This window comes from Natrix helvetica (genome assembly GCF_964273705.1).
Source record: "Natrix helvetica genome assembly, chromosome: 3".
Taxonomy (NCBI): domain Eukaryota; kingdom Metazoa; phylum Chordata; class Lepidosauria; order Squamata; family Natricidae; genus Natrix; species Natrix helvetica.
The window spans coordinates 85947583-85975426 of record NC_138549.1 but is presented as its reverse complement, the minus strand read 5'-3'; the positions used below and the strand labels follow the sequence as shown (position 1 = coordinate 85975426).

The following is a 27844-nucleotide window of genomic DNA, read 5'->3' as shown; positions in this document are numbered from 1 at the left end:
CCAGGGTTGAGAGAGATTGACTGGCCCAAGGTGCCCCAGCGGGCTTTGTTCCTAAGGCAGGAGTAGAACTCTCAGTCTCCTGGTTCCGAACCTGAGGACTTAAACATTGCACCAAACTTGCTCTCAATGTTTCTAATGACTCCTCAGTGTCCATGTTGTAGGATCAACAGATCAGTTTTCTGAAAAAGCTGGCATAAGTTACGTGTCCAGTTATTTCTGATTAATGGAGGTCTAAAGTATTACTATATATGACTTTCAAAACATGGCAAAAGATCATCAGTTCAGAAAAAAATATTTTTAAAAGGCAGATGTACCCTTCCTTCAATATTATTCCATCGCCGAACACATTTCAGAACTCCACATGTTTCATCATATTTGGTTGTATATGTGAATGGATTTTAAAATAAGCAACAATTAAATTTGCCTTCCATTTTCCCCTAAGAATACCAAAGAGAACATAACTTTTTTTTTTGAAGATTTCCATTTAGAAGGATTTATAGCTCAAACTGTCTCACTGCCGTTCTTTCTAGTTATGCAATTGTAACTACAAATTGTTCTATAGTTGAGGAGCTGGCTGTTTGCATTCTACTATGCTATTTTTTGCATTACTGAAATAAATTATTCTAATAGGATTAGTTCTAAATTATAGATTTGTAAAAGTAATATAATGTGCATTACAGGGGGAGGGGGGAAGTATTAGAAAAACCTATATTCCAGAATCAAATGACAGTTAAATAATATCATTAAATAATTAAAATATTATTCTGGTTTATTCATCCTATATTATGACTTAAAGTCATATTTTATAATAGAATCATAGATCTCATTCCTCAGAGCATACATGATAGGATTATTATTTTATTTCTAAAAGCTTTGGTGGAGATCAGAGCTTTATTCGTATTATTTAACATACAGTTTATTTTTAATTCATTACATGAAACACGGACAATATGAGTTCTCCATGTTGGTATACTGAGAGCGAGATCTATCAGACGTCGAAGGATATATGTTTCAGTGTATGGAATAAAACTCATTCTTAAAAAATGCAATCCATCCAGAGTTATGTTGGTTCCCTCATCGATTTAGCATCTTCTTTGCCTTGTTTTTAATTGTTAATTAATGCTTAGCATGGGCTCTGTTGTAAATTTTGCCTCTTTTGGATTTTGTTTTCTTTTCTAATTTGTTAACCTCTTTAAATATTTGCTTGAGTAAGAGTATAAATTAAATAAACTGATCTGTAGGAACCACATTCTAGCAACTTTGTTCTTCCATTTCAGGTGATACAGACGTTTTGCATAAAAGTATGTAAACCATGGATCAGTACCAGCTAAATCCTTGTTCCTGAGACATATGTACTTTCTTCCTCTTGGAAGCATAGATAGGGCAGCTTACACTGTTTACCCAAACAATTTATATTTCAAGCTCTGTCAGAGCTAAGAGCTATTTAGTCTGGCCAAGGTATCCATGATGCTTAAACATTGTCCAAACTAAACAGAACTTAATTTTAATTTTGCATCAGCAACTTGTATTTCACTTATTCTGTGGTGTCACTTTGTTTGCTCTTCTACCGAGTATGAACAGGATGCCTCCTTCATGTAACATACATTAGTAAAACCTGTCTCAGTCATGAAATGTTGGCTGAACATTTCCATTCACATGCATGGGTGCCCACACATAGACTGTATTGACTATTTGGAAAACATTTAATGAAAGATTATTTTAAAAGTCCCTTGATCCAGAGTGGACACACATATACATAGAAACATTTTGAATTTTAACATCTAAGTTGCTAATGTATAAAACGTGGAGATTTGAAATTTCTTTTTGCCCCCCCTTAGAATGTTGGTCTTTCAAATTGATAATAACTTCTGGAAGGGTGTTTTTGTTTGTTTCATTGGTTGGTAAACTCTTCTGTAATTAAAATTAACTCATTTGGGTTTTTAGTTGTTGAAATGGTTTATGTACCACCTCTTCCCAAGAGACTGTGTGGTTTACACCCATGAAAACACAGTGAAAACGACCAATTCTTTTACCTTTGGAAAAATCATCACATAATTTGGGGACTATGTTACTGTTAGATAATAAAAATAAAAGGCAGTTGTCTTTAGTTGAGAAGATGTGTAAGACTAATATAGAAATTATACTTTAAATCAACTTTTCCAAAGACCCATTACTTTTAATGTCAGAAAATGTGACATATGACATGAAACATGAAAATTATGTTCATATCCTTCCATAACATCTATACACTCTTCTATAAGAACACTGAAAAAAGATAAATCATTAAGTAAGAACTCATCTAACTTAACAAAGCTTTACTAGGTAGTGTGTCAGGATTCATTAATGTCTAGCCACTCTTTCCTCAACTAGTGGGCATGTTTTTCAACTATTTTGGTTGCCTGATATCTTAAAAGCATGTCTTGAATTAATATCTGCTTTGGTTTTTAATAGCCTATTAATCAAGGATTTATATTTTTCACTCTTTGGGGAAATTTATGATACAGTTAACTAAGGAACAGTCATATTTTAAAGGTTAATCATACTCCTTACTTGCATCACTTAATTTCAGAGGAACTGCTTTGTTCTCATGAGTAGTCATAAAAATATTTAAGCATTTGTGTAATGCTTTCCAGAGGAGTTGTGCAAAATGTTCCAGTCTTGAAGCAAAACACCTCATAGATTTTTATTTCGAACCTGAGACAAAACACATAGGTTTGATCCTGTTTTTCAGCAGCATTATTTTAAACATGCCATCTGTTCTGGCTGCTGCTATTGATGCACTGTTTTGAAAGCTGAGGCTCAGTTATTTATCTATTATTTCCCCCCCTCAAAAAAAAAGTGTGAAGCCTCACCATTAAGTTAGAGCTGCTAGTTCCATCTCTTTTCCTATTGGGTCTGGTATGACTAAATCTATTATGGAGGAAGAGTTTAGGAGAAAGCAGCTATTATCTAAATACATGTTTAGCATAAATGTTGCTGATGATAGACACTATTCTTAATTCACCAGGTTAGGCAGGATGCTGCTACATCTTCATCCAGAGAAGCTACAGTATGGCTTGTTGAAAAGATGATCATTATTTTTTAAAAAAAGTTGTCTGTCTGCCTTTCTGTTGCCTGCCTCCTTCCCACCCACTTTCCTACTAATACCATACTTGTCTGCTGAAGATAGCATTCATGGGTCTTCGTGTACACATCATGTTATGCTTTTTGCTTTCTTTTGTATGTAAGTAGCCATAAGGCAAATGGAAAGGTATGCATTTGTAAACACACTGTGTGCTTTCTGCAGGTTACCAGGTTGTAAAATATAAATGTAAAAGCTGTGTTTGTGGAAATTGAGTGTGCGGGCAGTATGCACTGTGGGTATGAACCTGTGTTTTGTGATGTTGAGCTTCTAGGGTGTATGCTAAAATGATGATAGTTTTTGTTGATTTGTTGAACGCTGCTGCCTAGCAAATGTAGTGGTGTTAATACAGAACATTGTTTTTACTGCTGTTAGTGCTGTTATTCATGCACTAGCTTAAGGACATTTTTTCCCCAGCTACTCCTAGTAGAAATAATCACATCAATCCAGCAAATGTGTTGTTCTTTCCTGCAGAAAACTGTGCCTGTTAAACAGGCTACAAAAAAAAAAAAAAAGCTCTGGTTAAAGCTTTGCATCCATTGCACGTTGTGGAGTTGTTTAAAAACCTTTTCGGTTGTTTCTAAGAAATTCTACATAGGCCAGAGAGAAAAATAAGCAAACAAAGGACTTGTGCCAGGTTTTCAGGGTTTCTTATGTCCAGGATTAAACTAAACATAGCTGTTTAGTTTCATTCTGTAAAAGGCTATAGAAAATATTTTGAGTTTTGTCTTGCTAGGAAATAGCCAACTCAGAACATTCGGGTGGAACATTTTACTGTTTTGTCCTATCTAGTTCAGAACAAAACGTATTTTCCCAGTTTTCCAGCCTTTGCTACCTGTACATATTGTCTGTAGTGCTTTCAGTGGCACTGCAGCTTAACACTGCAAGGCATTGCTACCAAGTGAAAACTTGGCAACCAAATCTTGCCAGTAAAGTGGTTGCCGAATGGCTTTATAGCTGAAACACATTCACACTGTTGGAATTTCAGCCAAGAACTTCCTGACTCATAGTTCAAAGAAGCTATTTCATAATACAACTTCTATTACATATTTGCCGGTCCTTCCAAATAACAATAGAACATGGGCCTTTTTCAATGGAGATGAAAATGGATCACGTTAATTCATTAATTTGTACATGTTATTTCCTCTGAGGTTATTACAGGTCTGATGTGGAGTGCATATTTTAGGGAGAGAAAGTTAACCATGCTTCTTGGTGGTGTTCTGACAGCTTTGTGGGCCAATCAGATCAGAAACCTCACATTTTAACAACTTTATTTATGTATCGGAGCCTATCTCTCATCCTCAGTAGCACTTTTTAAAATGTCAAAAGGGACTTTTAACCTCAGAGTTTAAAAATCATCAAACACTCAAGTAAATTCCCTTGATGCCACAAGTGTTAGTTTCTGACATGAAGAAAAGGTTAAAGTTGTACGTTTGCATACACAAACAAATACATAAAATTTCTTTAACGGAGTTTTCTAGAAGGAAATCTTTTTCTATACGGTCAGAGCATAACATTGGGATTTTGATTTATTCTTCATAATATGATTTGCATTCTATTTGTATAACACATGAAATTATGATTAACAGAAGTAATGGTGGATTTGCAATGACAAATCATGGCTTGCTAATGACAAATGAACCAGAATTGGAAGTTGGGGTTCCAAATGAACTGCAAATCATGATTTCTGCTACCTATGGTTTGGTAGAAGTGCTGCATTGAAAAGTCAAAGCTACAGCAACAACCTCTGAGGATTGCTGAGCCAAAGACAAAGCGGAGGTTTAATAATTTGAGTATTGAACAAATAGACAAGAAAAGTAAACTAGCAATTTTGGTCCACGATTCCAACAGCACATTTGAAAACTCAAATCAAAGTTTAGGGCTTCAATTTAGCTCTTGTGCTTTAGCAACATTTTTTAAAAAAGAATTCAGTTGGTTAAGAGTTATATATGTTTTTTTAATGTCTTTTGATTTGCAAGTCCCTAAACAATTAGCAATGCTAGTTGGTCAGAATTCATCACATTCAACTTATGAGGATGCTTACTTATTATCTTATTAGTGTGCTTATTAAGTGGAATTCTCTGGAAGAAAGCTATTTTAATTTATAAAAAGTATAAATGGTTAAAGAACACACAGATATAAGTCTATACATAAATATCCAAATGTAAGGTGAGTCTTTTAAAAATGGATTCCAAGGAAAACAGGGTGAATATTGCTGGCAATTGTTTCCTGCCAGCTCTATACCCATTCCACCATTCTCCTTGAAAGGAAAGGAGAGGCGGCAGATGGGGCAACTGCACCAATCCAGCCAATTTCCTTCTATTGTTTTCTTCTATTGTTTCATCTTCTGTTTCATCTAACCTCAATTATTCCCATTCACAGAAAAGAATAAGAGAAAGGTAAATCAAAGCAATAGGGAATGAAGTTGAATATTACTATATCGGTCATCAGAATACCAGAACAGTTTATTTTAGAATATATAACTAACAACAACCCACTCCTGTCTGGTTAGCGGTGCACTGGTATATTAGCCTAAGTTGATTAAAGATGTTCTAATTATCATATTAAAGCTGATGTTTGGTATTAGTTACTAGAATGGATCCAGGAAGGCCTACTGTACTGCTCTATGCCAAGTATATTCTTCACCAAAAAGGAATATTTTACATTTGAAAACAGGAAGAAACCAACCCTAAAATAAGAATTAATTCCATATATATCTTTCATATTATGTGGATCCACCTCAATTTTGTCTTTACACAAACTTTATCAATAAGATTGGGTAAAATAAGTGACTTAACCTAATGGGCTTAATGATTGAATGGAGATTTCAATCAACTCTCCTTTCCAAAGTGGGAAAATCAGAAATTACTTTATGATATATTAGCCCTCTTAATTCAGATTGTGTATTACAAATTGGCTAATATAGTGACTTGACAAACTCATCTGATTAACACTATAATCAGAAAATCAGCTCATTGGATTACGTAAAATGTATACCCAGATAAACATGAATTGAAATATAGTCTAAATTTCCTTATTTGGGGATAATTTTGGTGGCTAAGTTAATGGGGGGGGAAAAAGACTGTACTTTCCATACTTAATCTTTGGACTATTGTGTGCACAGATCAGAGAATTAAGTTCATAAAATCAACCTGGAGCTTCTGAAATACCCAAAACAAAGTCTAATTTAATTTACTTAAAACAGATGTTCCACAAATGGTATGATTTGATTCTATTAAAATAGATGTTTGTGGATTCCTATTTCTGGGTTCTGCTTTCTAGCATTGGAGAAATATATTAGCTGAAAGTGTTTGTTTTAAACTCAGTGCGATATATTTTTTAACCAAACTAGGTGTTTTTCATGAATTAGGTTTCGTAAAAATCCATAGAAACTTCAGTCCTTTATTGTGTTTCTAACCCTTTCTGAAGATTTGGAGGAAAAGTTAATGAAATTTCTAGCAAGCAGTGAATTATGATATCCATTTTTGTGATTAGGGAAACTAATTACTGGAGCAATTCTAACAATTTAGGACAAGTGGCAAAATTCATAACACCCCCCCCCCCAAAAAAAAATCCGAAAATTCAAATTATTACTTTGGGGCAACTGAGATATGTCATATACCAGATGACAAAAGGCGAATAAAATTGTAGAGGGAAGCAGCATTCATTATATTCAACAGGAAATAATATCCTTTAACTATGAATAGAGAATCTGGAGCAATCATTACAGGAACTTAGTGATTATGTACTAAGCAAAAAAAAAAAAAGAGCAAGTTTTATAGAAAAAGACAAAGAACAAAACTGCATAGTCATATGGAACAAATAATAAAAACGATGTCATACTATTCACAAGATAGTGTCACTGCCTTAGTCTACTTAGTCCCCCAGTATATTCAGAACACCACCAAGGGACACCAACTAATATTCTTGCCTTTGCTTCCATCTTTTTCCTCCGCCAGTTCTCCTATTCTTTCCTTAAGAGAATTAGCAGTATCATGGCATCTCAGAGCTTTCAATATATAGAGGGCCCCTGTGGATGTGCAGATTAAGACTGAAACTGAATAGGATTAGCCACACTTTTCCCAATGCATCTAGTTCCAATCCATTTCCCTTTGTATCTGTGAAAATAGCCTATAATTCAGCCCAAGTTAAATAAGTTTAAGTACCACTAATTTCAATTAGTTTCCTTACATTGAAATCAGTAGAATTTAAAAAATACTTAATTCTGTCCAGTTTGTAGTCTTGTTTTAGAAGCAATTATTTAAATAAAGTAGAGCTGAAAGGGAAAGAAATTAAGTGTCAATTCAGTAGCAATTTCCCTGTTTAAATGGTGTGACAGAAGATATATAAAACACAATTGTTTTGTCCATCATCTCAAATAAAAGATTGCAGCTGAAATATTCCTGTTACGGTTTTCATATGGAAAATGAATCATTTAAAAACACACACCATATTTTGCTTTAATTCTTTTACAAATCATATAATTAAACTGTCTCCAGAAAAATCCTGATAAATCTACCATAAAAGTGATTTACAATACACACACACACAAGCACCCAATAGATATACCTAAACTGAGCTACACACACACACACACACACACACACACACCTTCAAACAGTGTTTTTATGAATAGATAACATACATGTCAACTTCCCAGAAATTGAGTGAATGAATTTGATAAGTCACATCTGTTTTGATGTGACTTGGATACGGCACTTGGCGAGGACTTCATGGGGTGCAGTGAAAGGAGGAGGAGGAGGAGGAGAAGGAGCTTACATTTTCCAACTCACAAGTTGTTTATTGATTATGTGATGTCAGCTGTAGTCATTAGACATGAATCGAAATTTAGCTATTGTGAGACAGGAAATGTATGTGATATGCATGCGTGTAAGAGCAGAGGGTACAATTCAGCTCTGTTAAAATCAATGGGGCTCATACAATTTATTTTAGTGGGAGGTAAATTGCACCTGGAGAGAAAATCAGAGAGAATAGAAGAGACCACACGAAAAGCCTATTTTACAGAGCAAGGCCACAAAAAGCCTACTCAGAGAGCAGGGCTGCAACACAAATCTGATATGATTTTAATTTGGGGCTATTATTTCTCTTAAGTGGAGCTCACTCATTAGTGTGGCTCATTTACATGCATTATGTACACAGACTTACAAAGAATTCGCTTTATTCTCTTATGGTAGCCTTGCCTGCTGGCTCATTTCTTCCATTCCACCCCCGCCCAGCTCCGCACTGGTCTGAGCAGAAAGAGACCAGAGCCTTAATAATAGATTTTTTGACAGCGAGCTTGCCTGTTACCTGCCCTACACTAATCCTCACTGTTCGTGTTTGCTTCATGGCAACAAAGCAGACAGAAGGAAAATGCCAAGTGGTGGAGTTTGAGGTACAGCCCTGCCATAGCCTGACATTTCAGCAGAATAGCAGTTTATGAGATGCATAATTTTTCATCGGGGACTGAGATGCTATTTTCATAGAAGCTTGCAGCTCATCGACTGAATGAGAACTAGGGCAAAGGTTTGCAGATCCAATCCTTCCATTCCTGTTTTTTTTTTAAAAAAAATAAGTCCTTAAATATTTTTTTTAATAACATGTAAAGAACTAAGTATTATAATCACGCCACGGAAAGGAAGACATTTCTTTCTTTCCTGTGATTCAGGCAGACTTTGACGACATACCAGTATCTGCATATACGGTCGTTTAATTCATTTATTTTCTTTGCTATCATTGTTCAGGGAGCCTTTTCTCTAGTCCCCCCCCCCAAGATTTCATTTTAACAATGAAGAGCACTAGAATGTGATTTGGGACATGGCAAACGCAAACAATAGATACACCGGTAAACAATAGATAGAAACTCAAGGTAAACCGCTCCAAACTCGATTGCAGAAAATATGACTTCAGCAATAGAGTAAATGGCTGGAATGCTCCACCTGATTCCATTGTTACATCTGCAAACCCCCATAACTTTAAACTTAAATTGTCTAGCGTGGACCTCACGCCTTTCCTAAGAGGTCTGTAAGGGGGGGGGGTGTAAGCGAACCAGCGTGCCTACCGTCCCTGTCCTATGGTCCCCATTTATTCGTACCTATTTCCTGTGTTCATGTCCATGTTTATACTTATACCTGTTATCTTGTTCCTGTTTGACAAACTAAATAAATAAAATACATAAATAAAAGTGTTACTAAGATTTACTCGGTGCAGTTCTGATGTTCATACACAGCACAGATAATTTGCAAGGTTTTTTTTTAAATATTCTTGTAAGGTATAGTTATAATACAATACAATAAAATAGTAGAGTTGGAAGGGACCTTGGAGGTCTTCTAGTCCAACCCCCTGCCTAGGCAGGAAACCCTATACCGTTTCAGACAAATAGCTATCCAACATCTTCTTAAAGACTTCCAGTGTTGGGGCATTCACAACTTCTGGAGGCAAGCTGTTCCACTGATTAATTGTTCTCACTGTCAGGAAATTTCTCCTCAGTTCTAAGTTGCTTCTCTCCTTGATTAGTTTCCACCCATTGCTTCTTGTTCTACCCTCAGGTGCTTTGGAGAATAGTTTGACTCCCTCTTCTTTGTGGCAACCTCTGAGATATTGGAATAATGCTATCATGTCTCCCCTAGTCCTTCTTTCTCTTAAGCTAAACATACCCAGTTCCTGCAACCGTTCTTCATATGTTTTAGTCTCCAGTCCCCTAATCATCTTTGTTGCTCTTCTCTGCACTCTTTCTAGAGTCTCCACATCTTTTTTACATCGTGGCGACCAGAACTGAATGCAGTATTCCAAGTGTGGCCTTACCAAGGCATTATAAAGTGGTATTAACACTTCACGTGATCTTGATTCTATCCCTCTGTTGATGCAGCCTAGAACTGTGTTGGCTTTTTTGGCAGCTGCTGCACACTGCTGGCTCATATTTAAATGGTTGTCCACTAGGACTCCAAGATCCCTTTCACAGTTACTACTACTGAGTAAGGTATCACCTATACTGTACCTGTGCATTCCGTTTTTGTTGCCTAAATGTAGAACCTTACTCTTTTCACCATTGAATTTCATTTTATTAGATAGTGCCCAATGTTCAAGTTTGTCAAGATCCTTCTGTATCTTAAGCCTATCTTCTGGAGTGTTGGCTATTCCTGCCAGCTTGGTATCATCTGCAAATTTGATGAGTTCCCCATTTATTCCCTCATCCAAATCATTGATGAAGATGTTGAAGAGTACTGGGCCTAAAACAGAGCCTTGGGGTACTCCACTGCATACTTCCCTCCATGTAGATGCAGTTCCATTGAGAACTACACGTTGAGTGCGGTTGGTCAGCCAGTTACCAATCCATCTGGTGGTGATGCTGTCTAACCCACATTCTTCTACTTTATCTAGTAGTAGGTTATGGTCTACCTTATCAAAAGCCTTACTGAAGTCCAAGTAAACTATATCAACGGCATTCCTCTGGTCCACTAATTTTGTCACATTATCAAAGAATGCAATAAGATTAGTCTGGCATGATCTGTTTTTGACAAATCCATGTTGACTTTTGGCTATTACTTTGTTTGCTTCTAGGTGTTCGCAAATTCGTTGCTTGATTATTTTTTCCAGAATCTTTCCTGGTATTGAGGTTAGGCTGATAGGTCTGTAGTTTCCTGGATCTAATTTTTTCCCTTTTTTGAAGATGGGAACCACATCAGCTCTTTTCCAGTCCTCTGGTAGTTCCCCGGTGTTCCAGGATCTCTGAAAGATATAATTCAGTGGTTCTGAGATCTCGTCTGCTAGTTCCTTCAGAACTCTGGGGTGTAATCCATCCGGTCCTGGTGATTTGAACTCATCTAGGGTAGACAGGTGCTCACTTACCATTTTCTTCCCTATTTCAATTTGTGTTCCTAATTTTGTGGTGCTGCTTTTGATAGGTTGGACTGTTTTATCCCTTTGTGTAAAGACAGATGCAAAACATGAGTTAAATAGTTCTGCTTTCTCCCTGTTGCTTGTCACCTTCTTGCCACTTTCTCCTAGCAATGGACCAATTCTTTCCTTAACTTTTTTCTTGTTTTTAACATGTTGGAAGAAGCTTTTTTTGTTAATTTTTACTTTTGTGGCAAGCCTTTCTTCATTGTGAGCCTTAGCTTTCCTCACTTCATCTTTACAGGCTCGGGCTATTTGCTGATATTCTGCCTTAGTTATGTCCCCCTCCTTCCACTTTTTATACTTACTTTTTTTGTCTTTCAGTTTGTCAGATAGTTGTTTATGCAGCCATGCTGGTTTCTTTTGGGAGCTGTTGTTTTTCTTCTTCATTGGTATTGTGTTAGACTGGGCTTTTCTAATCTCATTTTTCAAAATTTCCCAAGCTTCTTGAGTTGTTTTCCCCTCGAGGATTCTCATCCATGGAATTTTTCCCAAGCTCTCTCTAAGTTTATTGAAATTAGCTTTCTTAAAGTCCAAGACTCTAGTTTGACTTTGTTCCAATATACAGTATACAATATAAGTTACAATATACCTTACAAGTTACGATAGTTTTAACTACCATTTTGCAGAAGGAGAACTGAGGTTAATACCACCAGTAAGTTCCTTGCTGAAGCTTGAGTTGAGAAGAAGATACTCTGTCTCATGCTCACTACAATATATCAGCTTAATCATAAGCACAGCTAGCTTCTTTTTGAAGCTTTTGTGTTTCTATTAATTTTTTATATTATTTTTTAAAAAATGATATGCTGCATACTCCCGTTACTGGCTCCAGGCAACTCACATTTATATGCAATAATAACAATTATTAAAACTCAGCTAAAATGATTTTTAGAACCCCCTTTAAATGACCTGAATAAAAAGAAATATTTTAAGCCTACCCTCAAACTGAATCAAGGAGCCTTAGTTCCATCATTTAGGTTCACCCCAGAAAAGGCAGAATTAGAAGCTGAAATTAAACATGTCCCTAGAAGATCTACCAAAAAAGGCACTATTGAAAAAACAAAAGAGGGGGAAAGACCCCAGAGTAATCCCTCAAGTAATATAGGATAAAATCATGCTATTTGGCACCTGCTGAAAGATTTGCTACCTTTTCTGCCAAATCTTGAGACAGTTGCAATTTTCAAGCTGTTCTCAAAGGCTCTTATATGGAATAAACTAGTGGTGGAATTCAAAAATTGTTACTACCGGTTCTGTGGGCGTGGCTTTGTGGGCATGGCAAGGGAAGGATACTGCAAAATCCCCATTTCCTCCCCACCCCTCTAATCTGCTTTCCAGCTCCTGTACAGGGCAACAAAAGAAGATCAGCAGAGAGGCTGGGAGGCAGTGGGGGTGGGGCCAGCCTATTTGCCGGTTCTCCGAACTACTCAAAATTTCCGCTACCGGTTCTCCAGAAGCTGTCAGAACTGGCTGAATACCACCTCTGGAATAAACCAACATTGAGTTTATCAGATCATACACTATTGGTATAATATGGCTGTCCAGTACCAATATTAAATCCAGAACAACTTTCAAGCTGCATGCTTGTTCCTAATGGAAAATGTAACTCCATCCCCAAACTCTGAAATCCAGATTCTGGAATTAGCACCAATTCTTATATGGTTTCAGAGGGAATCCCACATCTCTTTTTTACCACTCAGAGGAGTCTCTGAGATATCCAACCCTAAGCCTGTAGCAAAGCAGAAGAACTACTGCTTGCCAGTAGCATCCTAGCCACAGTAAAATCCAAATTTATACGTTATCTTTTCTACTACTAATATATAGTCAATATATGATCTTTCCCAATAATATTTAGATATTTAATATAGTGGGAAATTAATTGGGACTATCTTCGCCAGAACAATTCTTAAAAGAGTTAAGCTAAGGTTTTTTTTTTAGTGCTATATGCTGATCATACCAAGGGTGGGCTTCAAAAATTTCAGCAATGGGTTCTCTGCTCAGTTTCAGGGTGGGTGTGGCCAGGGTGGGTGTGGCCTAGTCGGCCTCCTGCACCAGGAAGGGGGGTGTTTTCACCTTCCCCAAGCTTCAGATGCTTTCCTCAAGCCTCTGGGAGAGCAAAAACTGTGCCTCTTCCAGGCTCCGGAGGCCTTCTGGGAGGCCCATTTTTCCACCTTCCTTGAGCTTCCATGCAGGCCCTGCACTTACCTCGCATCCAAAACAGGCTGTGTGAAGACTCCTGGGAGGGGCGTGGTGGGGTGCCAAGAGTGGGGCGCATGATGGGCAGGGCCAGGGGTGGGATTTTGAGGTTCTCCAAACTGGCCATAAGGTGACTACGGGTTCTTTCAAACCTTGGTGAACCCATAGCAGCCCATCCCTGGATTACACTCAGAAAAGTAAAGAATAAAACTGTCACAAGTGGTCCCATGGTAGAACTAACATATAAAGCACCTGGAAAACTTCATTATCCTACATCACTATTTAGGTCTTTGGTAAGATATCTGGCCAGGCTAATTTAAAGAAAATATTCCACAGAGCTCCCTGGAATTCAGCTGGATTCATTAGCAGCCAGGAACAAAATCAAACCTTCTAAAGTAGGGTTAGCTATGTTAACCTAACCTTCACCAAGAGGTATTCTGGCCATGAAAAGATTACCTTCTCAAATTACCTTAAGGATCCCACCACTACGTGATAAAATGAATGGAAGACATGATCTATTTTGTGGTCCTTTTTTAAATGGCCTGAATGAAACTTGCAGAGGTCATGAAATTCTTGAGTGTCTTATCTCAAGGCAGTTGCAATGAGAATATTAAAATATTTCAAAGACCAAAAACACCTTGACATTTTCAAAAAAGGCTTAAGTCAGGGATTCCACTAGGAAACAGTGTGAGAAATACACTGCCAAAAACACTACAATTATGTGTCCATGGGGCTGTTAGGAACCAATCCCAACCGAGGAAAATGTTAATTTTACCTGTCCAGCTAGTAGATGTGCACCCCACCTGCACAGAATTCCCAGCTGGCAGCAGATTAGCCCATATAATGCTGTCTTTTTATCTGGCAGGTTTCTGTCATACACACCAGGTTAATCCTTGATCTATATGATCCAGGACACTATTATCTGTCTGAAGACAATTTGAGAAAAGTGCTTCAAAGCTTGTGCGAACACAGCACTTCTTTGCCATTCATTAAAGCAGCCTCTGTTTTTTTTTCCAGGCTGTCAGGCCAGCCTGGAGAGGAGGGGAAAAAGTTCCAGATGCTTTAAGAGGAACATTAAACTTTAACAAGTTGACTTTGTCAAACAGCTGCATCTTTTTTCCCAATCTTTATATAAAAGCCTGGAAGGGGAGGGAGGGGGAACAGAACAGCTACTTTAATGAATAGCAATGAAATACTATCCTTATATACTTTCCAAAGGAATTCTTCCACATGATATTTTTAAGCATGCAGGGCTCAAATTAATTGTGTGTTTGCTTATTGGGGGCTTACAATACAATACAATACAATACAATACAATACAATACAATAGTAGAGTTGGAAGGGACCTTGGAGGTCTTCTAGTCCAACCCCCTGCCTAGACAGGAAACCCTATACCATTTCAGACAAATGGCTATCCAACATCTTCTTAAAGACTTCCAGTGTTGGGGCATTCACAACTTCTGGAGGCAAGCTGTTCCACTGATTAATTGTTCTAACTGTCAGGAAGTTTCTCCTCAGTTCTAAGTTGCTTCTCTCCTTGATTAGTTTCCACCCATTGCTTCTTGTTCTACCCTCAGGTGCCTTGGAAAATAGTTTGACTCCCTCTTCTTAGTCTTAGTCTTCTATTGCCTTCACAAATGCCACTATTTCCAATAGAGTAAAACTCTATTGTTTTCATTAGAGTATTTTTCTCTCCAGCACATTTCTTATAAATTAATTTAAATATTTAAATTCATATATTGCTTGGAGAAAAACAGACCTTTAGATGTAGATATTCCCAGGCTATGCCTTAGTGACAGCACTTCTTTTCGAGTCTTTGGATGTAGCTCACTGTTGTACGGCATTATATGTAACAATGGCACTGTACATTGGATTAATTAAAGAATTCTTACAGAGAACTGAGTTCTGAGTATGTCAAGATTTCAATTTTATGTTAAATATTTTCTAAAAGGCCAGAACCTTAAATCTCAGGGGTTGTACCAAGCAGTGTGCTGTGAATTTAACCATAGGCTAACTGCTAATGATAAAGAAAAGAATCCAACTTGAGGCAGCTGTAATACAGTCATTGGATTAGGCTATCAATCACGCTGTTCCCCAAGGAAAAGGTGAAGAAGACGAAACAGTGAAAAGGGAAATTAGGAAAGGAAGGCATGACTGGAATAAGAGTCCTCACAAAATTTATCTGTGAGTTGACTTATATCTCCCAAGTATCAGGTAGAAATGTCCAGCTTTGTTTTCAGTCTAACAGTAAAAGTGTTTTGTTCCAAGCTTTTGGAGTATGCATAAATCACAGGCTCCTACAGTGAGTCCTTGAAGAATAACTTTTTTAAAAAGGGAAGAAAGTGCATTGTGCAGGTTTTAGTTATGCTGGCTACTTTCAGGAACAGATCAACTTATTTTTAAGCCTGTAACCAGCTCTACTTCTGTCCACACATGTTCCATTGCTTTGATCAGTTGAGGCATTATATGCATTATATTCAGCTATTGTACTAAGCCATATATGATTACACACAGTTGAAGTTAAATGCAGTATATTTTACACACATTACTATAAAATATGGATTTTGTATCTATTTGGGAAAGAGTTTTAGATTGAAAATTGAATTGCAAAGTCTGGAAAAACATACAATCAGTAGAGTAACTGGATTGTGGGCCACACAATAAAACACAACAACATAACAACATAAATTATTTTTTACAAAACTCAACAAAGAAAAATTAGAACAGGTAATATGTCAAGGCCGCAAAAGCTGCAAATGCTGTAAATATATGAGAATTTGAGGATGTTCGTTTCAGTGTATCTGGAGAATGTGGTGTTAAGTAATGGTTTGGTAGGCCAAAGAGCTGCCTGAACAAAAAAAGGCATTGATGGTTTGGTAGATTCTCACAGAAAAGACTACATAGAATTCCTAGTAAGATCCTTTTTCTTCTTAGGATTTGACAAGTTAGGAAATATAACTTTCATAACTATGAGTGTGTCTCAGTTGTTTTCATGGTTCTTTCAGATATACAGTATTTAAATGTTATAATCAGCAAGGCTCAGAAGTAGATTTGAAGTCGGAGAAATCATTACAATGCTGGAATTACGTTGCCTTCTATTATATAGTAGATTTGGTTTCTTAAGAAGGACGCCAAAGTATGGAAGCCCAATTCACCAATGAATAGTTGACAGAACCCTATGTCTTCTACAATTTTCTATGTTTTCCTTTGCTGTGGAGACAGCTCTTCCAATTTTAATTGTATTTTATTTATTTATTTTCCTTTTGACCCTTTCATGCACAGTGTAATAGTGTGCTCATTTAATGGTATTGGTGTCATGGGAATTGATGCCTCTGATTAGGGAAGCATTTTGCAATGGATTTTCCCATGGAAATGCATCTGAGTGTTTGAGAACATTATTATAGAGTGAACATTTTATGCAACTGTAAAAGGGTCAGTCAATGAGCATAAATGCTCAGTTGACAAGTCAGGAAATGAATGAGAAGACTGAACAGTCAGATAAATCACTAGAAATTGTTTTCATCTTTAGAATGTAGACTACGAATGATTTGTGGGTGCCATTGTTTGAATGGACAGAGATAGGAGATCACATTTTGGACATAACAGCAAAGCAGGCAGCACTACAAAAATAATTAAAATAGTATTTTTCTGCATTATCAGTGCCTATTTTTTCTTCATTCTAATATATTGCATATGTTCTATGTACACATACCACATAACAATGGGTATAAGCAAGTAATACTCATGATAATACTATGTGGGTCAAAACACCTGCTATACTGGGTACTGCAAGACATTCTGTACATAAATCATTTCTGGCATAAAACAACCATGGATTGGACAGGCAATCCATGTCCAAACCAAAGCACATGTTTGCTATCCAGACTCAAACTGTTTGTTTTGCATCTAGGCAAATATGTCCCTTAATAGGAGATAGTGGAGGACTGGCAGCACATAGCAAAATAAAAGAAGAGGAAAAAAGTAACTGAGACATTGTTGGGAGGAGCAGATAGGCTGGTTGGTTTACAACATGCTATGAAACCAAATTAAATTGAAACAGTTGTGAGATCAGGGAAGAGTAACAAAGACATTGGACGATTAGGAGCAGAGCTAGGAGAATGTGGGCTGTATAGTTCTGGTGCACTTGAATTTAAATATGGCAGCAATAGTAAACCGGAAGAAAGGAAAATGCAACTAATAGATTTGTGGGCTGGCATATAACCACATGGAGAAAGCTGGGAAAGAGAGGACAATTGAAGCCTTCTTGTTTCAGTCCATGCATGCTATGATTTAGTCAAACCCCAGTGCCACATTGTGTTTATTCCATGCACTGAACAAAGCATAGTATCCATTTTCTGCACACTGTACACACATATGCATGAATGAATGACTTGATCTGTCATTCCAAAAGTTGGAGGCAGGACTCCTTTAGGTAGCATGATGGGATACATTTGTAAGCTTCCAAGGCAAAACTTTTTTTTTCTATTTGGATAGAATAACCAATTTGGGACGGGTCCAGGAAGATAAGTTGATTTAGTCTCATGATAATTCTAAACACTTGATGTTCGAAAGCAGCAGATGTTGTATTTTATATCCTTTCTTGCCAGTGGTGATTGAATAGGGCTACTTATGTGAATCTAAGGATGCTCCCTACAGAGACAATGACTCTAGTGGCAGACTTTAGAACATATTCAAAAACAGGCGGAATTTTGAATACAATAACACTTTCAGACTTTCTAATCTAGATCTTTTCTAAAGGATTGGTTAGTTAATGTTATAAAGATGGAATGTAAACTAATCTAATATAACTGACAGATTGTTATGATTGTTCTATTATTAACCTGAAATAATTTTTTACTGGGGTGTAACAAAAATGGAGCCTGCAAAAACAATAAGGATATGAAAATTATATTAGCAATAGCACTGGCACTTAGATTTATATTCCACTTCACAGTGTTATACAGCCCTCTGTAAACAGTTTACAGAGTCAACATATTGCACCCAATAATCTGGGTCCTCGTTTTACCAATCTTGGAAGGATGGAAGGCTGAGTCAACCTTGAGCCCGTCAGAATCGAACTGATGGCAGTTGGCAGAGTTAGCCTGCAATAATGCATTCTGCAGTCTAATCACTGTGCCACCTTGGCTCAGTTACATTACGTATAACTAAACATCTGTGCAAGATTACAAGGGTTGAGTTGAGCATTTTTCCTTTCTGAAAGAGATATCATTCTCCCATCTTGGCAGGAAAAGACGTCCAGTTGGAATGCCATTGCTGCCTCCCATTTTCCTGTTTACTGGATAGGTTTTTGGGCCTTGTTTGAAATAGTAGTAGTCTCAGAAGCATACCTAAACATAATCCTGTTCCTCATGCTTGCAGAACAGTCACATATAGATCAGATATTACAGATCTACTTTAAACAACCATTGAATCTCAGAAACTGAGTAAGACAATTGACAAGACTTGAGATAAACCTGTGTTGTAGCAACATGGGAGAGGAAGGGTGTTTGTGTTTAGGAAAAAATTGAAAATGTGAGTGGTCTAAATTGTCATTGCTTTCTTTATTAAAGCACTAAAGCATCTGATTTAACTTAGCATAGTTTCTAATCTTTCAGCAGAGGAAAAAGAAGAAGAAGAAGGAGAGATAAAAGAATTTGGGTGCTTGACAGAGGAAAAAGCATTTGCAAAGTGTTTGTGCAAAGCATCTGGTATTTAACAAGAGCAGCGTTTTCAACCTTTTAATATTGTTTCTCCCCTTTTGATTATAAACGGTATAGGCAAGGAAAGCACATACCTCCACACAACTATATCACTATTTTTACAAGATCAAATAACTTCAGCAATTTAATCTCAGTGTTAGGAAAAGGATCACACCAGCCACTCCAGCGCTGTGTCTATAAGCGAGTTTTTGTAAAGTCTCATGATGTGCTCCCTGGGTGCTAAATATTGACAAGCATGATCCAGCAAGCAGGATCAAGCTTGTAGAATTAATACAGCTCAGGTTCTGTACTGACACAGTAACCTGAGTCTGAAAACTATTATTCTATTCCATCTGCCTTGGTATTACAGTTAATACTGTCCAGTTGAATTTGGGATTTTTCTATACTGTAGTTTGCAGATTATCGTACTTCATATGCTAAAGCCTATAGATTAACCATGTCAGGAACCTTGGGAAGGTATAAATATCTTAAGAAAGTTGCTAACACTAAAAAGTAAGGTACTTAAAATATTTTAAATACTTTTTTTGATATCAGATATTAAGGACATTTTTGTTTATAATTATTCATGCTTGCTTATGGTCAATTTCTTGACTAAAGGCATTTGTTGATAAAGTATTGATTGACTCTGTGCCATCAAGTCCGTATCAACTTTTGGTGACCACATAAATAGATTCTCTCTAAGAGGATCATTCCCAGTATTATTATTTGGGTTTTCCAACAGTGTACACCAGAAGTGGGTTGCTCCCGGTTCAGCCTGGTTTAGCCGACAGGCAGTGATGGCAATTAAACTTAGTTTGTTTTGTTTGTTTGTTTTGTTTTTATTGGATTTATATATCTTCCAAAGGACTCAGGGCGGCGTACAACATTAAAAAAACACACATCCCGAAAAGTTAAAAAGAAATTAAATTGAACGTATGTCAGTCTGACTTCTGGGACTATTTCCAGAAATCTACAACAAAACCAGTTTTAACCACCACCTTGTCCAACAAGGACAAGATCATTTTTGCTTCCAGAAACAAGTGATTCAGGGGGGAGGATGGATGACAAAGAATACTTCCTTCCGGGCCCCAAGCAACTCCCAAGGGACAAGAATCCATACTACCTCTAAGATGCTTTGTTTGTTGGCACCTACCAAGTAAGAAGGTTCCCTCAGAGTAAAGAATCTCAAAGATAACGATGTCTCAAGCCATAGAGAGCTTAATAAGTGACAACAAGACCCTTAAATTAAATCCAGAAAAAGCTTCTACTGTGGTAGCAATAAATGACCATATTGAGTATGACCCATTGCCATTTCGGCAGCTGCATTTTGCATCTCCTATAATTCTTTAATGATTCTCAACGTCTTCCATGGTGGGGAGGGCACATGTGCACATATGTATGAGAGAGAGGGAGAGGGAGAGGGAGGGGGAGGGGGGAGGGAGAGAGAGAGAGATTTATATATTTGTATATTTAAATGAAATATTCCATATCTCATTTATTTTAGGTAGTTTTCCTGAATGATTTTTTAAAATGAAAGATTCATTTATATAAAAAAATCCCATGTAATTTAAAAGACATTCAAATGCAAAAGAAACTGTGCTCCAATTCAAGCTTCAATGGCTTCTGTGGGTTTTTTTTTTAAAAAAAATGTCTTCAAACTATACAAGCATTAAGGAAGAAATATTTAGAAATCATTATAAAGCCATAACTACAAGCAAGTGCGCTTGTTACACAAGAAGACTCCACATCTGTCATCCAGTGTTTTTAATGTCCATCGTAGTTATTAGCTGAAGAATCCTATTATTACCATTCCGCAAGTAAGCACCATTCTTGAAATTGATTGATGTTTACAAATAAAGAACATTTATTATATGTTGCCAGTTCCTAGGAACCAATTCTGTAAACCAGAATTCCTCCATAGAAATGATGACACTTTATCTTTCTGGAACTAATCACTGCAGAGAGAGAGAGTTAAGAAGGTGAAAAAAAACTCCATCAATTCACTTTACCCACCCAAAAGAACATCCATTGCATTGTATGGCCACTCAGCTCCATAATGATATGTTATTTTTATCTGCCAAAGGTAACATCAATAGAAAATATCTTTATTCTGCTAGAGAAATAATTTAAGGATATAAGGATTTTATGCTATGGACAAGCTGTCTGAAAATGAATGTATGTAGCATTGTAGTATCTTTTATTTGGCTGTGTGAATGAACTATGTCTATTGCTTGGCAATTGTATTTTGGTATCCAGGACAGAAGTTACTTTTTCTAGGGTGAATGAAATGTTTCACATTCGAAAATGTTCTTGCAACTTTGCCAGAAGAGCTTTAAGCTCAAAACGGCTATGAATGAATTTGAAACTGGGATGAGTTTCCTTTTAAACGGAACACTTTCAGAATAGGTGAGAAGACGTTCTGTGTTATGAACTCAGAAACAGAGTGATTCAAGCAGGATTATTTTTTTTCCCAAATACAAAATGTTTTGCATCCCAGTAGTGTTTCTTATATACCAAACTTTGGCCATCTGGATCTCCTGAAGGTTGTTTATTAGCTTTGGTGGCATTTTCATTGGGTTTGTTTCTGTTTTAAATTTGCAATAGTGCATTGCTTAGAGAAAAAAAAAAGTGAACAGTAGGTTATATTCCTTCAACATGAATATTGCACAGTCCCTGCTCCGTGTCTCACCACCACCACCACCCCAGTTCATCTAGTCTTCACTTGGCTTCCCACAATGAATAAATTGATGTGGAAATGAATTATTTGCACCTGGGAACAGGAATGACCATTGGAAAATATTGCAGGACCAGAATAGATACATATTATTACTACTTCTTCATCAAGGAAATGATATTTCCTCTGCATCAAGAAAGCAGTTACGAAGAATATCAGTGTCATCACAATAACCCTGCCTTTATGTACTTTATGATTCTGAATTAATGAGTAATCTCACAGATTGAAGATATGCCCCATTCTCATTACTGCTATTATTCTTTATTTTTTTAATTGAATACGACGTACTTTAATTTGCTAATCAGAATATCAAGAGTACTTTGTCAAATGTGCTTACATACTGAAGCCAATGGGGATTTTGTAGCATTAATACAATTTATAATAAAAGTTACTCATTAAAAATGAAATGAGATTACTCTGATTAGTCAAGTATGTTTGTTCTCTAAATTTGACGTAGTGCCATTTTTTTTAGTTATTTATCTGTTAAATATTTATTTGATATTGAATAGAGCTGATAATATAATGCCCAATTTATTAGCAATAGCAATTGATAAAAAATGTTGAATGCTATCCTTTGATTAACCTGATAAACTATAACGCTTGTTACCTATTTGCTCTATGAGCATAGACAAACTCTTACATATGTAATTATGAAGACAAAATGCGCTGTTGGAAAAATGAATTGATTTATGAGTTACTGAAACTACTGTGGGCTCTTCCACACAGATGCTTTGCTTTGGGAGGAAATCGTATTGGCATGAACCATGCTGCCCACAGCATGCCCTTAATGAGAATTTGGAATGAAGATATGCTGTACTTAGTCTGTACAGCTTCTCTGCATGCCACCATAAGGGCAATGACTGGTGGTTTTCCCTGGCTGAAATTCAAATGTTGCCAACCAAAGAGAAAGCTGCTACTAATCATGATACCGATTATGTGCTGGAGCAGCGCTTGAAAGAGCCAAGTGCTTTCTAATCCCCCCCCCCCAAAAGGCTGTCAACCTATTGATCTAACAACAACTAGGCAACACCAAAGAGTTTGAGCCTCTTTATTGCAACACAATGACTGCCTACATTTGCGCAGCCTAAATGCAGCACTGGGTGTTTTTCAATCCAAGATTCAAGAAAGTTTTTTTCTTGTATGCAAGACATGTGCTCATCTCTGGGATGCTCTCAATTTATTGACTTCTCAGCTCACTATCCTAATGATCTGTTAACCTATCCGTTGCATGCCAGGAAAAAAAAAGCAGAATTGCGTCTTTCTTGGCTGCCATCTAATGATCATTTGGATTTCCGCAAGCAAAAAGCCTGGATAAGTGTTGGATGTAAGAGTTGGACTTTGAAAAATCTCTTTATTGATTGTTATGCTGAACCCCAACATACATACAGCTCTGATCATCCAAAAGGACAACAGAAGAAAGATCTTGATACCATATCTGTATCAGGTTACATTCTGCAATTCACTGAACTTCTCAAAACATTATTCCATAAGGGGGTGAAATGAGAAGTCAAATGCCACTCAGGTTGGAATTTTTTGTAGAATGTGCAGACTACAAAAGAACAAGTCCTTATGAAACCTCAATGATATGTTCTAAACCACAGAAAGATAAAATTGAGGCTGAGGCTCCCACATTTTGGAGGAAGCTTACTAGCTCATGAACCAATTTTAATCCATTTTTTTCCAATTTGAATCTATTGTTCCTATGGCTACCGTGTTTTCCTGAAAACAAGACAGAGTCTTATTTTCTTTTGACCCCCCAAAATAAGCGCTTGGCCTTATTTTTGGGGAGGTCTTATTATTTTTGGGGTGCAGGAGGCAGCAAGTGTGGCCACCTCATGGTTACTGCTGTGTTGCAATATTTTCTGGGAGGGTTTACTTTTGGAGGAGACCTTATTTTAGTGCATGCACTCAAATCCCGGTTGGGCTTATTATCCAGGGAGGTCTTATTTTCAGGGAATCAGGGTATTGTAGCAATTGTTCTGCCTGCCTTGCGTCACCACAGACCAAAATGAGACAAGTCATTCACATTTTAGCCTGCTAGGGTCACATATAGGACAACTTAATAATTGTCCTGTGCAAAAAAAAACAACATACAATATCACAACATAGTGGCTGGCTTACTGTAACTGAGCAAATTGCAATCCTGCACTGAGTCACCTCAATCCCCTTTGCGCCATGCATTAGGAATTGTCCCAGATAGGTGGACTTTTGTTTCTCGGGAAAAACACTACTTTCTTGCAAAAACAATTCGGACAATATTCAAACTGCCTCAGGAGCATGTCATGGAGATGGACTCTCTTCTCTGAGGATATGTGCTCAATAGTAAGAAAGCAATGGATTATTTGGTAGAGTAGTTGTGGCATTTTTCCCCCCATTGGAAGAAACGTATTTTGGAGAAAGCTCACTAGCTCATGAACCACTTATAATCTGTTTTTAGTCCAATTTTAACCGATAATCTATAATAGCCATTGCTCTTTTGGCTCTAATAGAATCTGTTCTGTACCCATTGTGCCACCACAGTTGCTGGGATATACAGAGCAGGGCCTCTTGATGTAAAAACAGACCAAAATGAAACAAGACATTTATATTTTAACCTACCAGGGTCATATATAGAACAACTTAATAATTCTTTATAATTTAATAAATAAAACTTCAAAAGTTTTATGTTTCATTTTTTCAATTTTTTACTTTGACATTTGTTACTTCTTTAAACTTCTAGCCTAGTTGCATTTACTTTGAGTAAGGCAGAATTTATTTTGCATTTAGCCTGCGTTCATAAAACTATTTTTCATTCCGTCTGGTCAAATCTGCTATGAGTAGCGCTGTTTATATTATATGGTTTTTGGAGAAATGGAAGGAAATATAACTGACTCACAAGGTATTTAAATGACCTTTTTAACACTGTGTAATGTGTTGACCCATTTATTTTGCCATTTGTCTCATCAAGTATTGAAATAACAACAAGGTTTATAAGAGATATGTCGGTCTTTTGTATATATTTGAAAATGGAGACAAATGTTTTCTACTATACATTTCCCAATACAATTCAAAGTGGGTGAGTGTGTTTGTGTGTTTACATTCACATATTTGTATAAATAAATAAAATATTTATTTAATAAAATAAAAAAATATTTTATAGTGGTTAAACTACTAGGCTAGAAATCAGGACACTGTGGGTTCTAGCCTCACCTATAACATCAAAACACCCAGCTAGTCACTCTCTTTCAGCCCAACCCACATCACAGGGTTATTGTTATGGGAGGTGGGGAGGATGAAAGAGTATTAGATATGTTTTCCACCTTGAGTTTTTCTTAAAAAATAATAAACTCCGGGTTTATTATTAAACAATAGATAGTAAAAAATAGATAGTGTTAGCATCTATTTTAGAAATCATATCAATTCTTGAAACTGGAATTGGTGTTTCTACATATAATCAAGTAAATATATTTAAAACACACACACACACACAATCTACATCGTAGATTTTCACAGGTGTAGGTCTTGTATTCGGGTCTTTTCCCATGTAAGATTGAGATTGTCTTGGCAAAGTTTCAGCGAGGTCTCACTTGCCATCTTCAGGCTGGGTTTTGGGCTTAATGTGTGCTTGGAGCTGCCGTCTTTCTATAAATCTTGTTGCGGGGGTGTGGAGTGCTGGCTTTGTTTCAGTAAGTGGAATGATTGGTTGTGTGGTTGCATCATGATTGGTAGATTGATGCTGATTGGTGCTGGCTGTGTGTCTATTGTTGTTTCGTGTTGTAATGGCCTGGGTGGTGGGTGGGGCTTGTTTGTTGACTAGGGCTGGTTTCCAGATGTCTGGTAGGCGGGAGGTATTGTCACGTTTATTCATGTTGTGGGGGTGTTTATATATATAAACTTCCACTTTTAATAATGCTGAATTTTCCATATTTTCTGTCTATATTTATTTCCATTTCTTCCAACTGCAATCCTGAATTCAATTTATATTAATATGAGAGGTTGCAGATAATAATATGCAAAGGGAGGAAGGTGGACAGGCAGGAAAGGTTATATGAAAGAATTGTAGCACTTTGTATTAAATTATTATTGCATATTTTTAATATATCTGGAAGGCACCAATTAAGGTTCTAGTTATATGTGTATTTATCTCAGGATAATAAATGAATTAGTTAAAAGGCAATCAATTAAAATCTTTTATCATCAGTTGGCAGTTTTAATTAATATACATTCATTTTGTATCGCTCTCCCACCATTCCCATGAGGGATGTTAAGCAGTGTGATAGTCCAGCTTTCACACATCAGCTAGGCATGTTGTACACACATCTGATGAATACAGCGAAACATTTCTATTCATGTATCCTCCGTATAATGTAGGACTTGCAGCCTACAAATGGGTTGTGTCTTTCAGACTTTATGGTCATTCAGATTACTAAATTTAAAAATAACCAGATGAAACATTAATAGAAAGGAATATTTATGCAACAAAATTAAAAATTAAAAAAAGATAATTTGACCTTGGTAACCTAGCCCATTAATTCTAGCTCCTAATCATTTTTTAAAGACATATGACAAAAAATCCTTTAGTAACCAAACAACCCAGAATACCTATGCATCAGATTCGGATACTAGAAAGAAGAAAAACAGAAAGCAAGGGACTTACCTGTAATATTTAATAAACCCTGGAGGGTGATCAATGTCTGTTATGGGAAGTATGGAGAAACATTGTGTTCTCTTGATAGAGCATAAATACTGCATGCAGGTGATCTCAAATTTATCTAACATATCCAAGATGATGTGTTTCTCATCCCTAGCATAATGGTAATTTTTGAAGTGCAGAAATTCGTCATTACAGTCACCATGTCAAGACCCAGAAGGTAGTTCAAAAATGAAAACCATTTTGCTGCCCAACTAGACACCACTTTGTATGTTCACCTGAATTGTGGCAAACTTTAATTGCCTTCAGATATTCTACTATATTAATTCTTCTTGTGAAAAACTCCCACAACTGAAGATTATTGCGGCCTTTTATTTATACTTTTTTTTTTCCATTTGAGAAATAATCCTTAATGGGGTATCTTCTCTTCAATTTGATGTCAAGCTAGTTCTGTTCAAACTCAACAACAACAACATTAACAACAACAACAACAATTCTGTGACTGATGGTTAAAGTTATCAGTCTTGGAAAGCAATGACGAAATAAATCAAGACACCTAGAAGAGCCATATTCCAAAACATGAGGCATGATTTTTGACATATAGAACATAAGAAATAATACAGAGAATAGCACGTTTAAATTTGTTAAGACTGTAGATAATAGGACTGCAAAGATCATTTAAAATAGCAGTTAATGAAGTGGCAGCCATTACTCCTGGAATGTTTATTGCAGTTGCTTTAAGGGTTTTAATAAAGGCGAATATTTGTAGCTCAGGTTGACATGAGGGGTCTGTGATGTTCTCTGAGCTTGCTTGTTTTCTTGCAGACGTTTCATTACCCAAACTAGGTAACATCATCAGTGCTATTGGCTTTCCTGAGTTCATGTGTATATACAGATTGTACATTACCTGGATTGCTGGAGAAGGAAATTAGATATGTGGGTACATGTAAGCAAATCTCAGCCTTGTAAACTGTGCCAAACATTTCAGCAGATGTGGTGGCTTGACTGCTCAGAGGAGAAGCATTCTGTATACATAAATACACTTTTGCAAAGTGCCCCTCTAAATACCTTGCCCAAATTAATTGATGAAAGTACTTCATGTTGAAACCTTCAGTTAGAGCATAGAGCAGTGGTGAAATTCAATTTTTTTTTTTACTATTGGTTCTGTGGATGTGGCTTGATGGGCATGGCAGGGGAAAGATACTACAAAATCTCAATTTCCACCCCACTCCAGGGGAAGGATATTGCAAAATCTCCATTCTCACCCCACTCTGGGGCCAACCAGAGGTGGTATTTGCCAGTTTGCCAAACTACTCAAAATTTCCGCTACCGGTTCTCCAGAATTTCCACCTGTCAGAACCTGCTGAATTTCACCACTGGCATAGAGGCAAGAAAGCCAGCCAGGAATTGAAAATAACAAGACAATTGTTTTAACATGTTTCTAATGTATATTTCTGATTGCTTATCGTGCTTGACAAATGTTTCTGTTGCTGGATGGTCTATCATTTTCCATTCAGTTTTAGTCTCCCTGAAATTATTTTGTATGGCACTCAAATTGAAGTTGACAAGTT

At 36.8% G+C, this 27844-nt stretch overlaps 1 protein-coding gene across 3 annotated transcripts in view; it reads left to right on the top strand.

Moving 5' to 3' along the window:
- The window catches only part of DPYD (dihydropyrimidine dehydrogenase), a 628073-nt gene that overhangs the window by 505868 nt on the left and 94361 nt on the right, over nt 1-27844 (top strand). The window contains exon 19 of one of the 3 annotated variants that reach the window (XM_081946461.1): nt 1278-1874. The exons of the other annotated variants lie outside the window; for them this stretch is intronic. Within the exon in view, the coding sequence (XP_081802587.1) occupies nt 1278-1309 (32 nt within the window). The 3' untranslated portion in view covers nt 1310-1874. Of the gene's footprint in view, nt 1-1277; nt 1875-27844 lie in introns of those variants that run through there. 3 annotated transcript variants of the gene reach the window in all.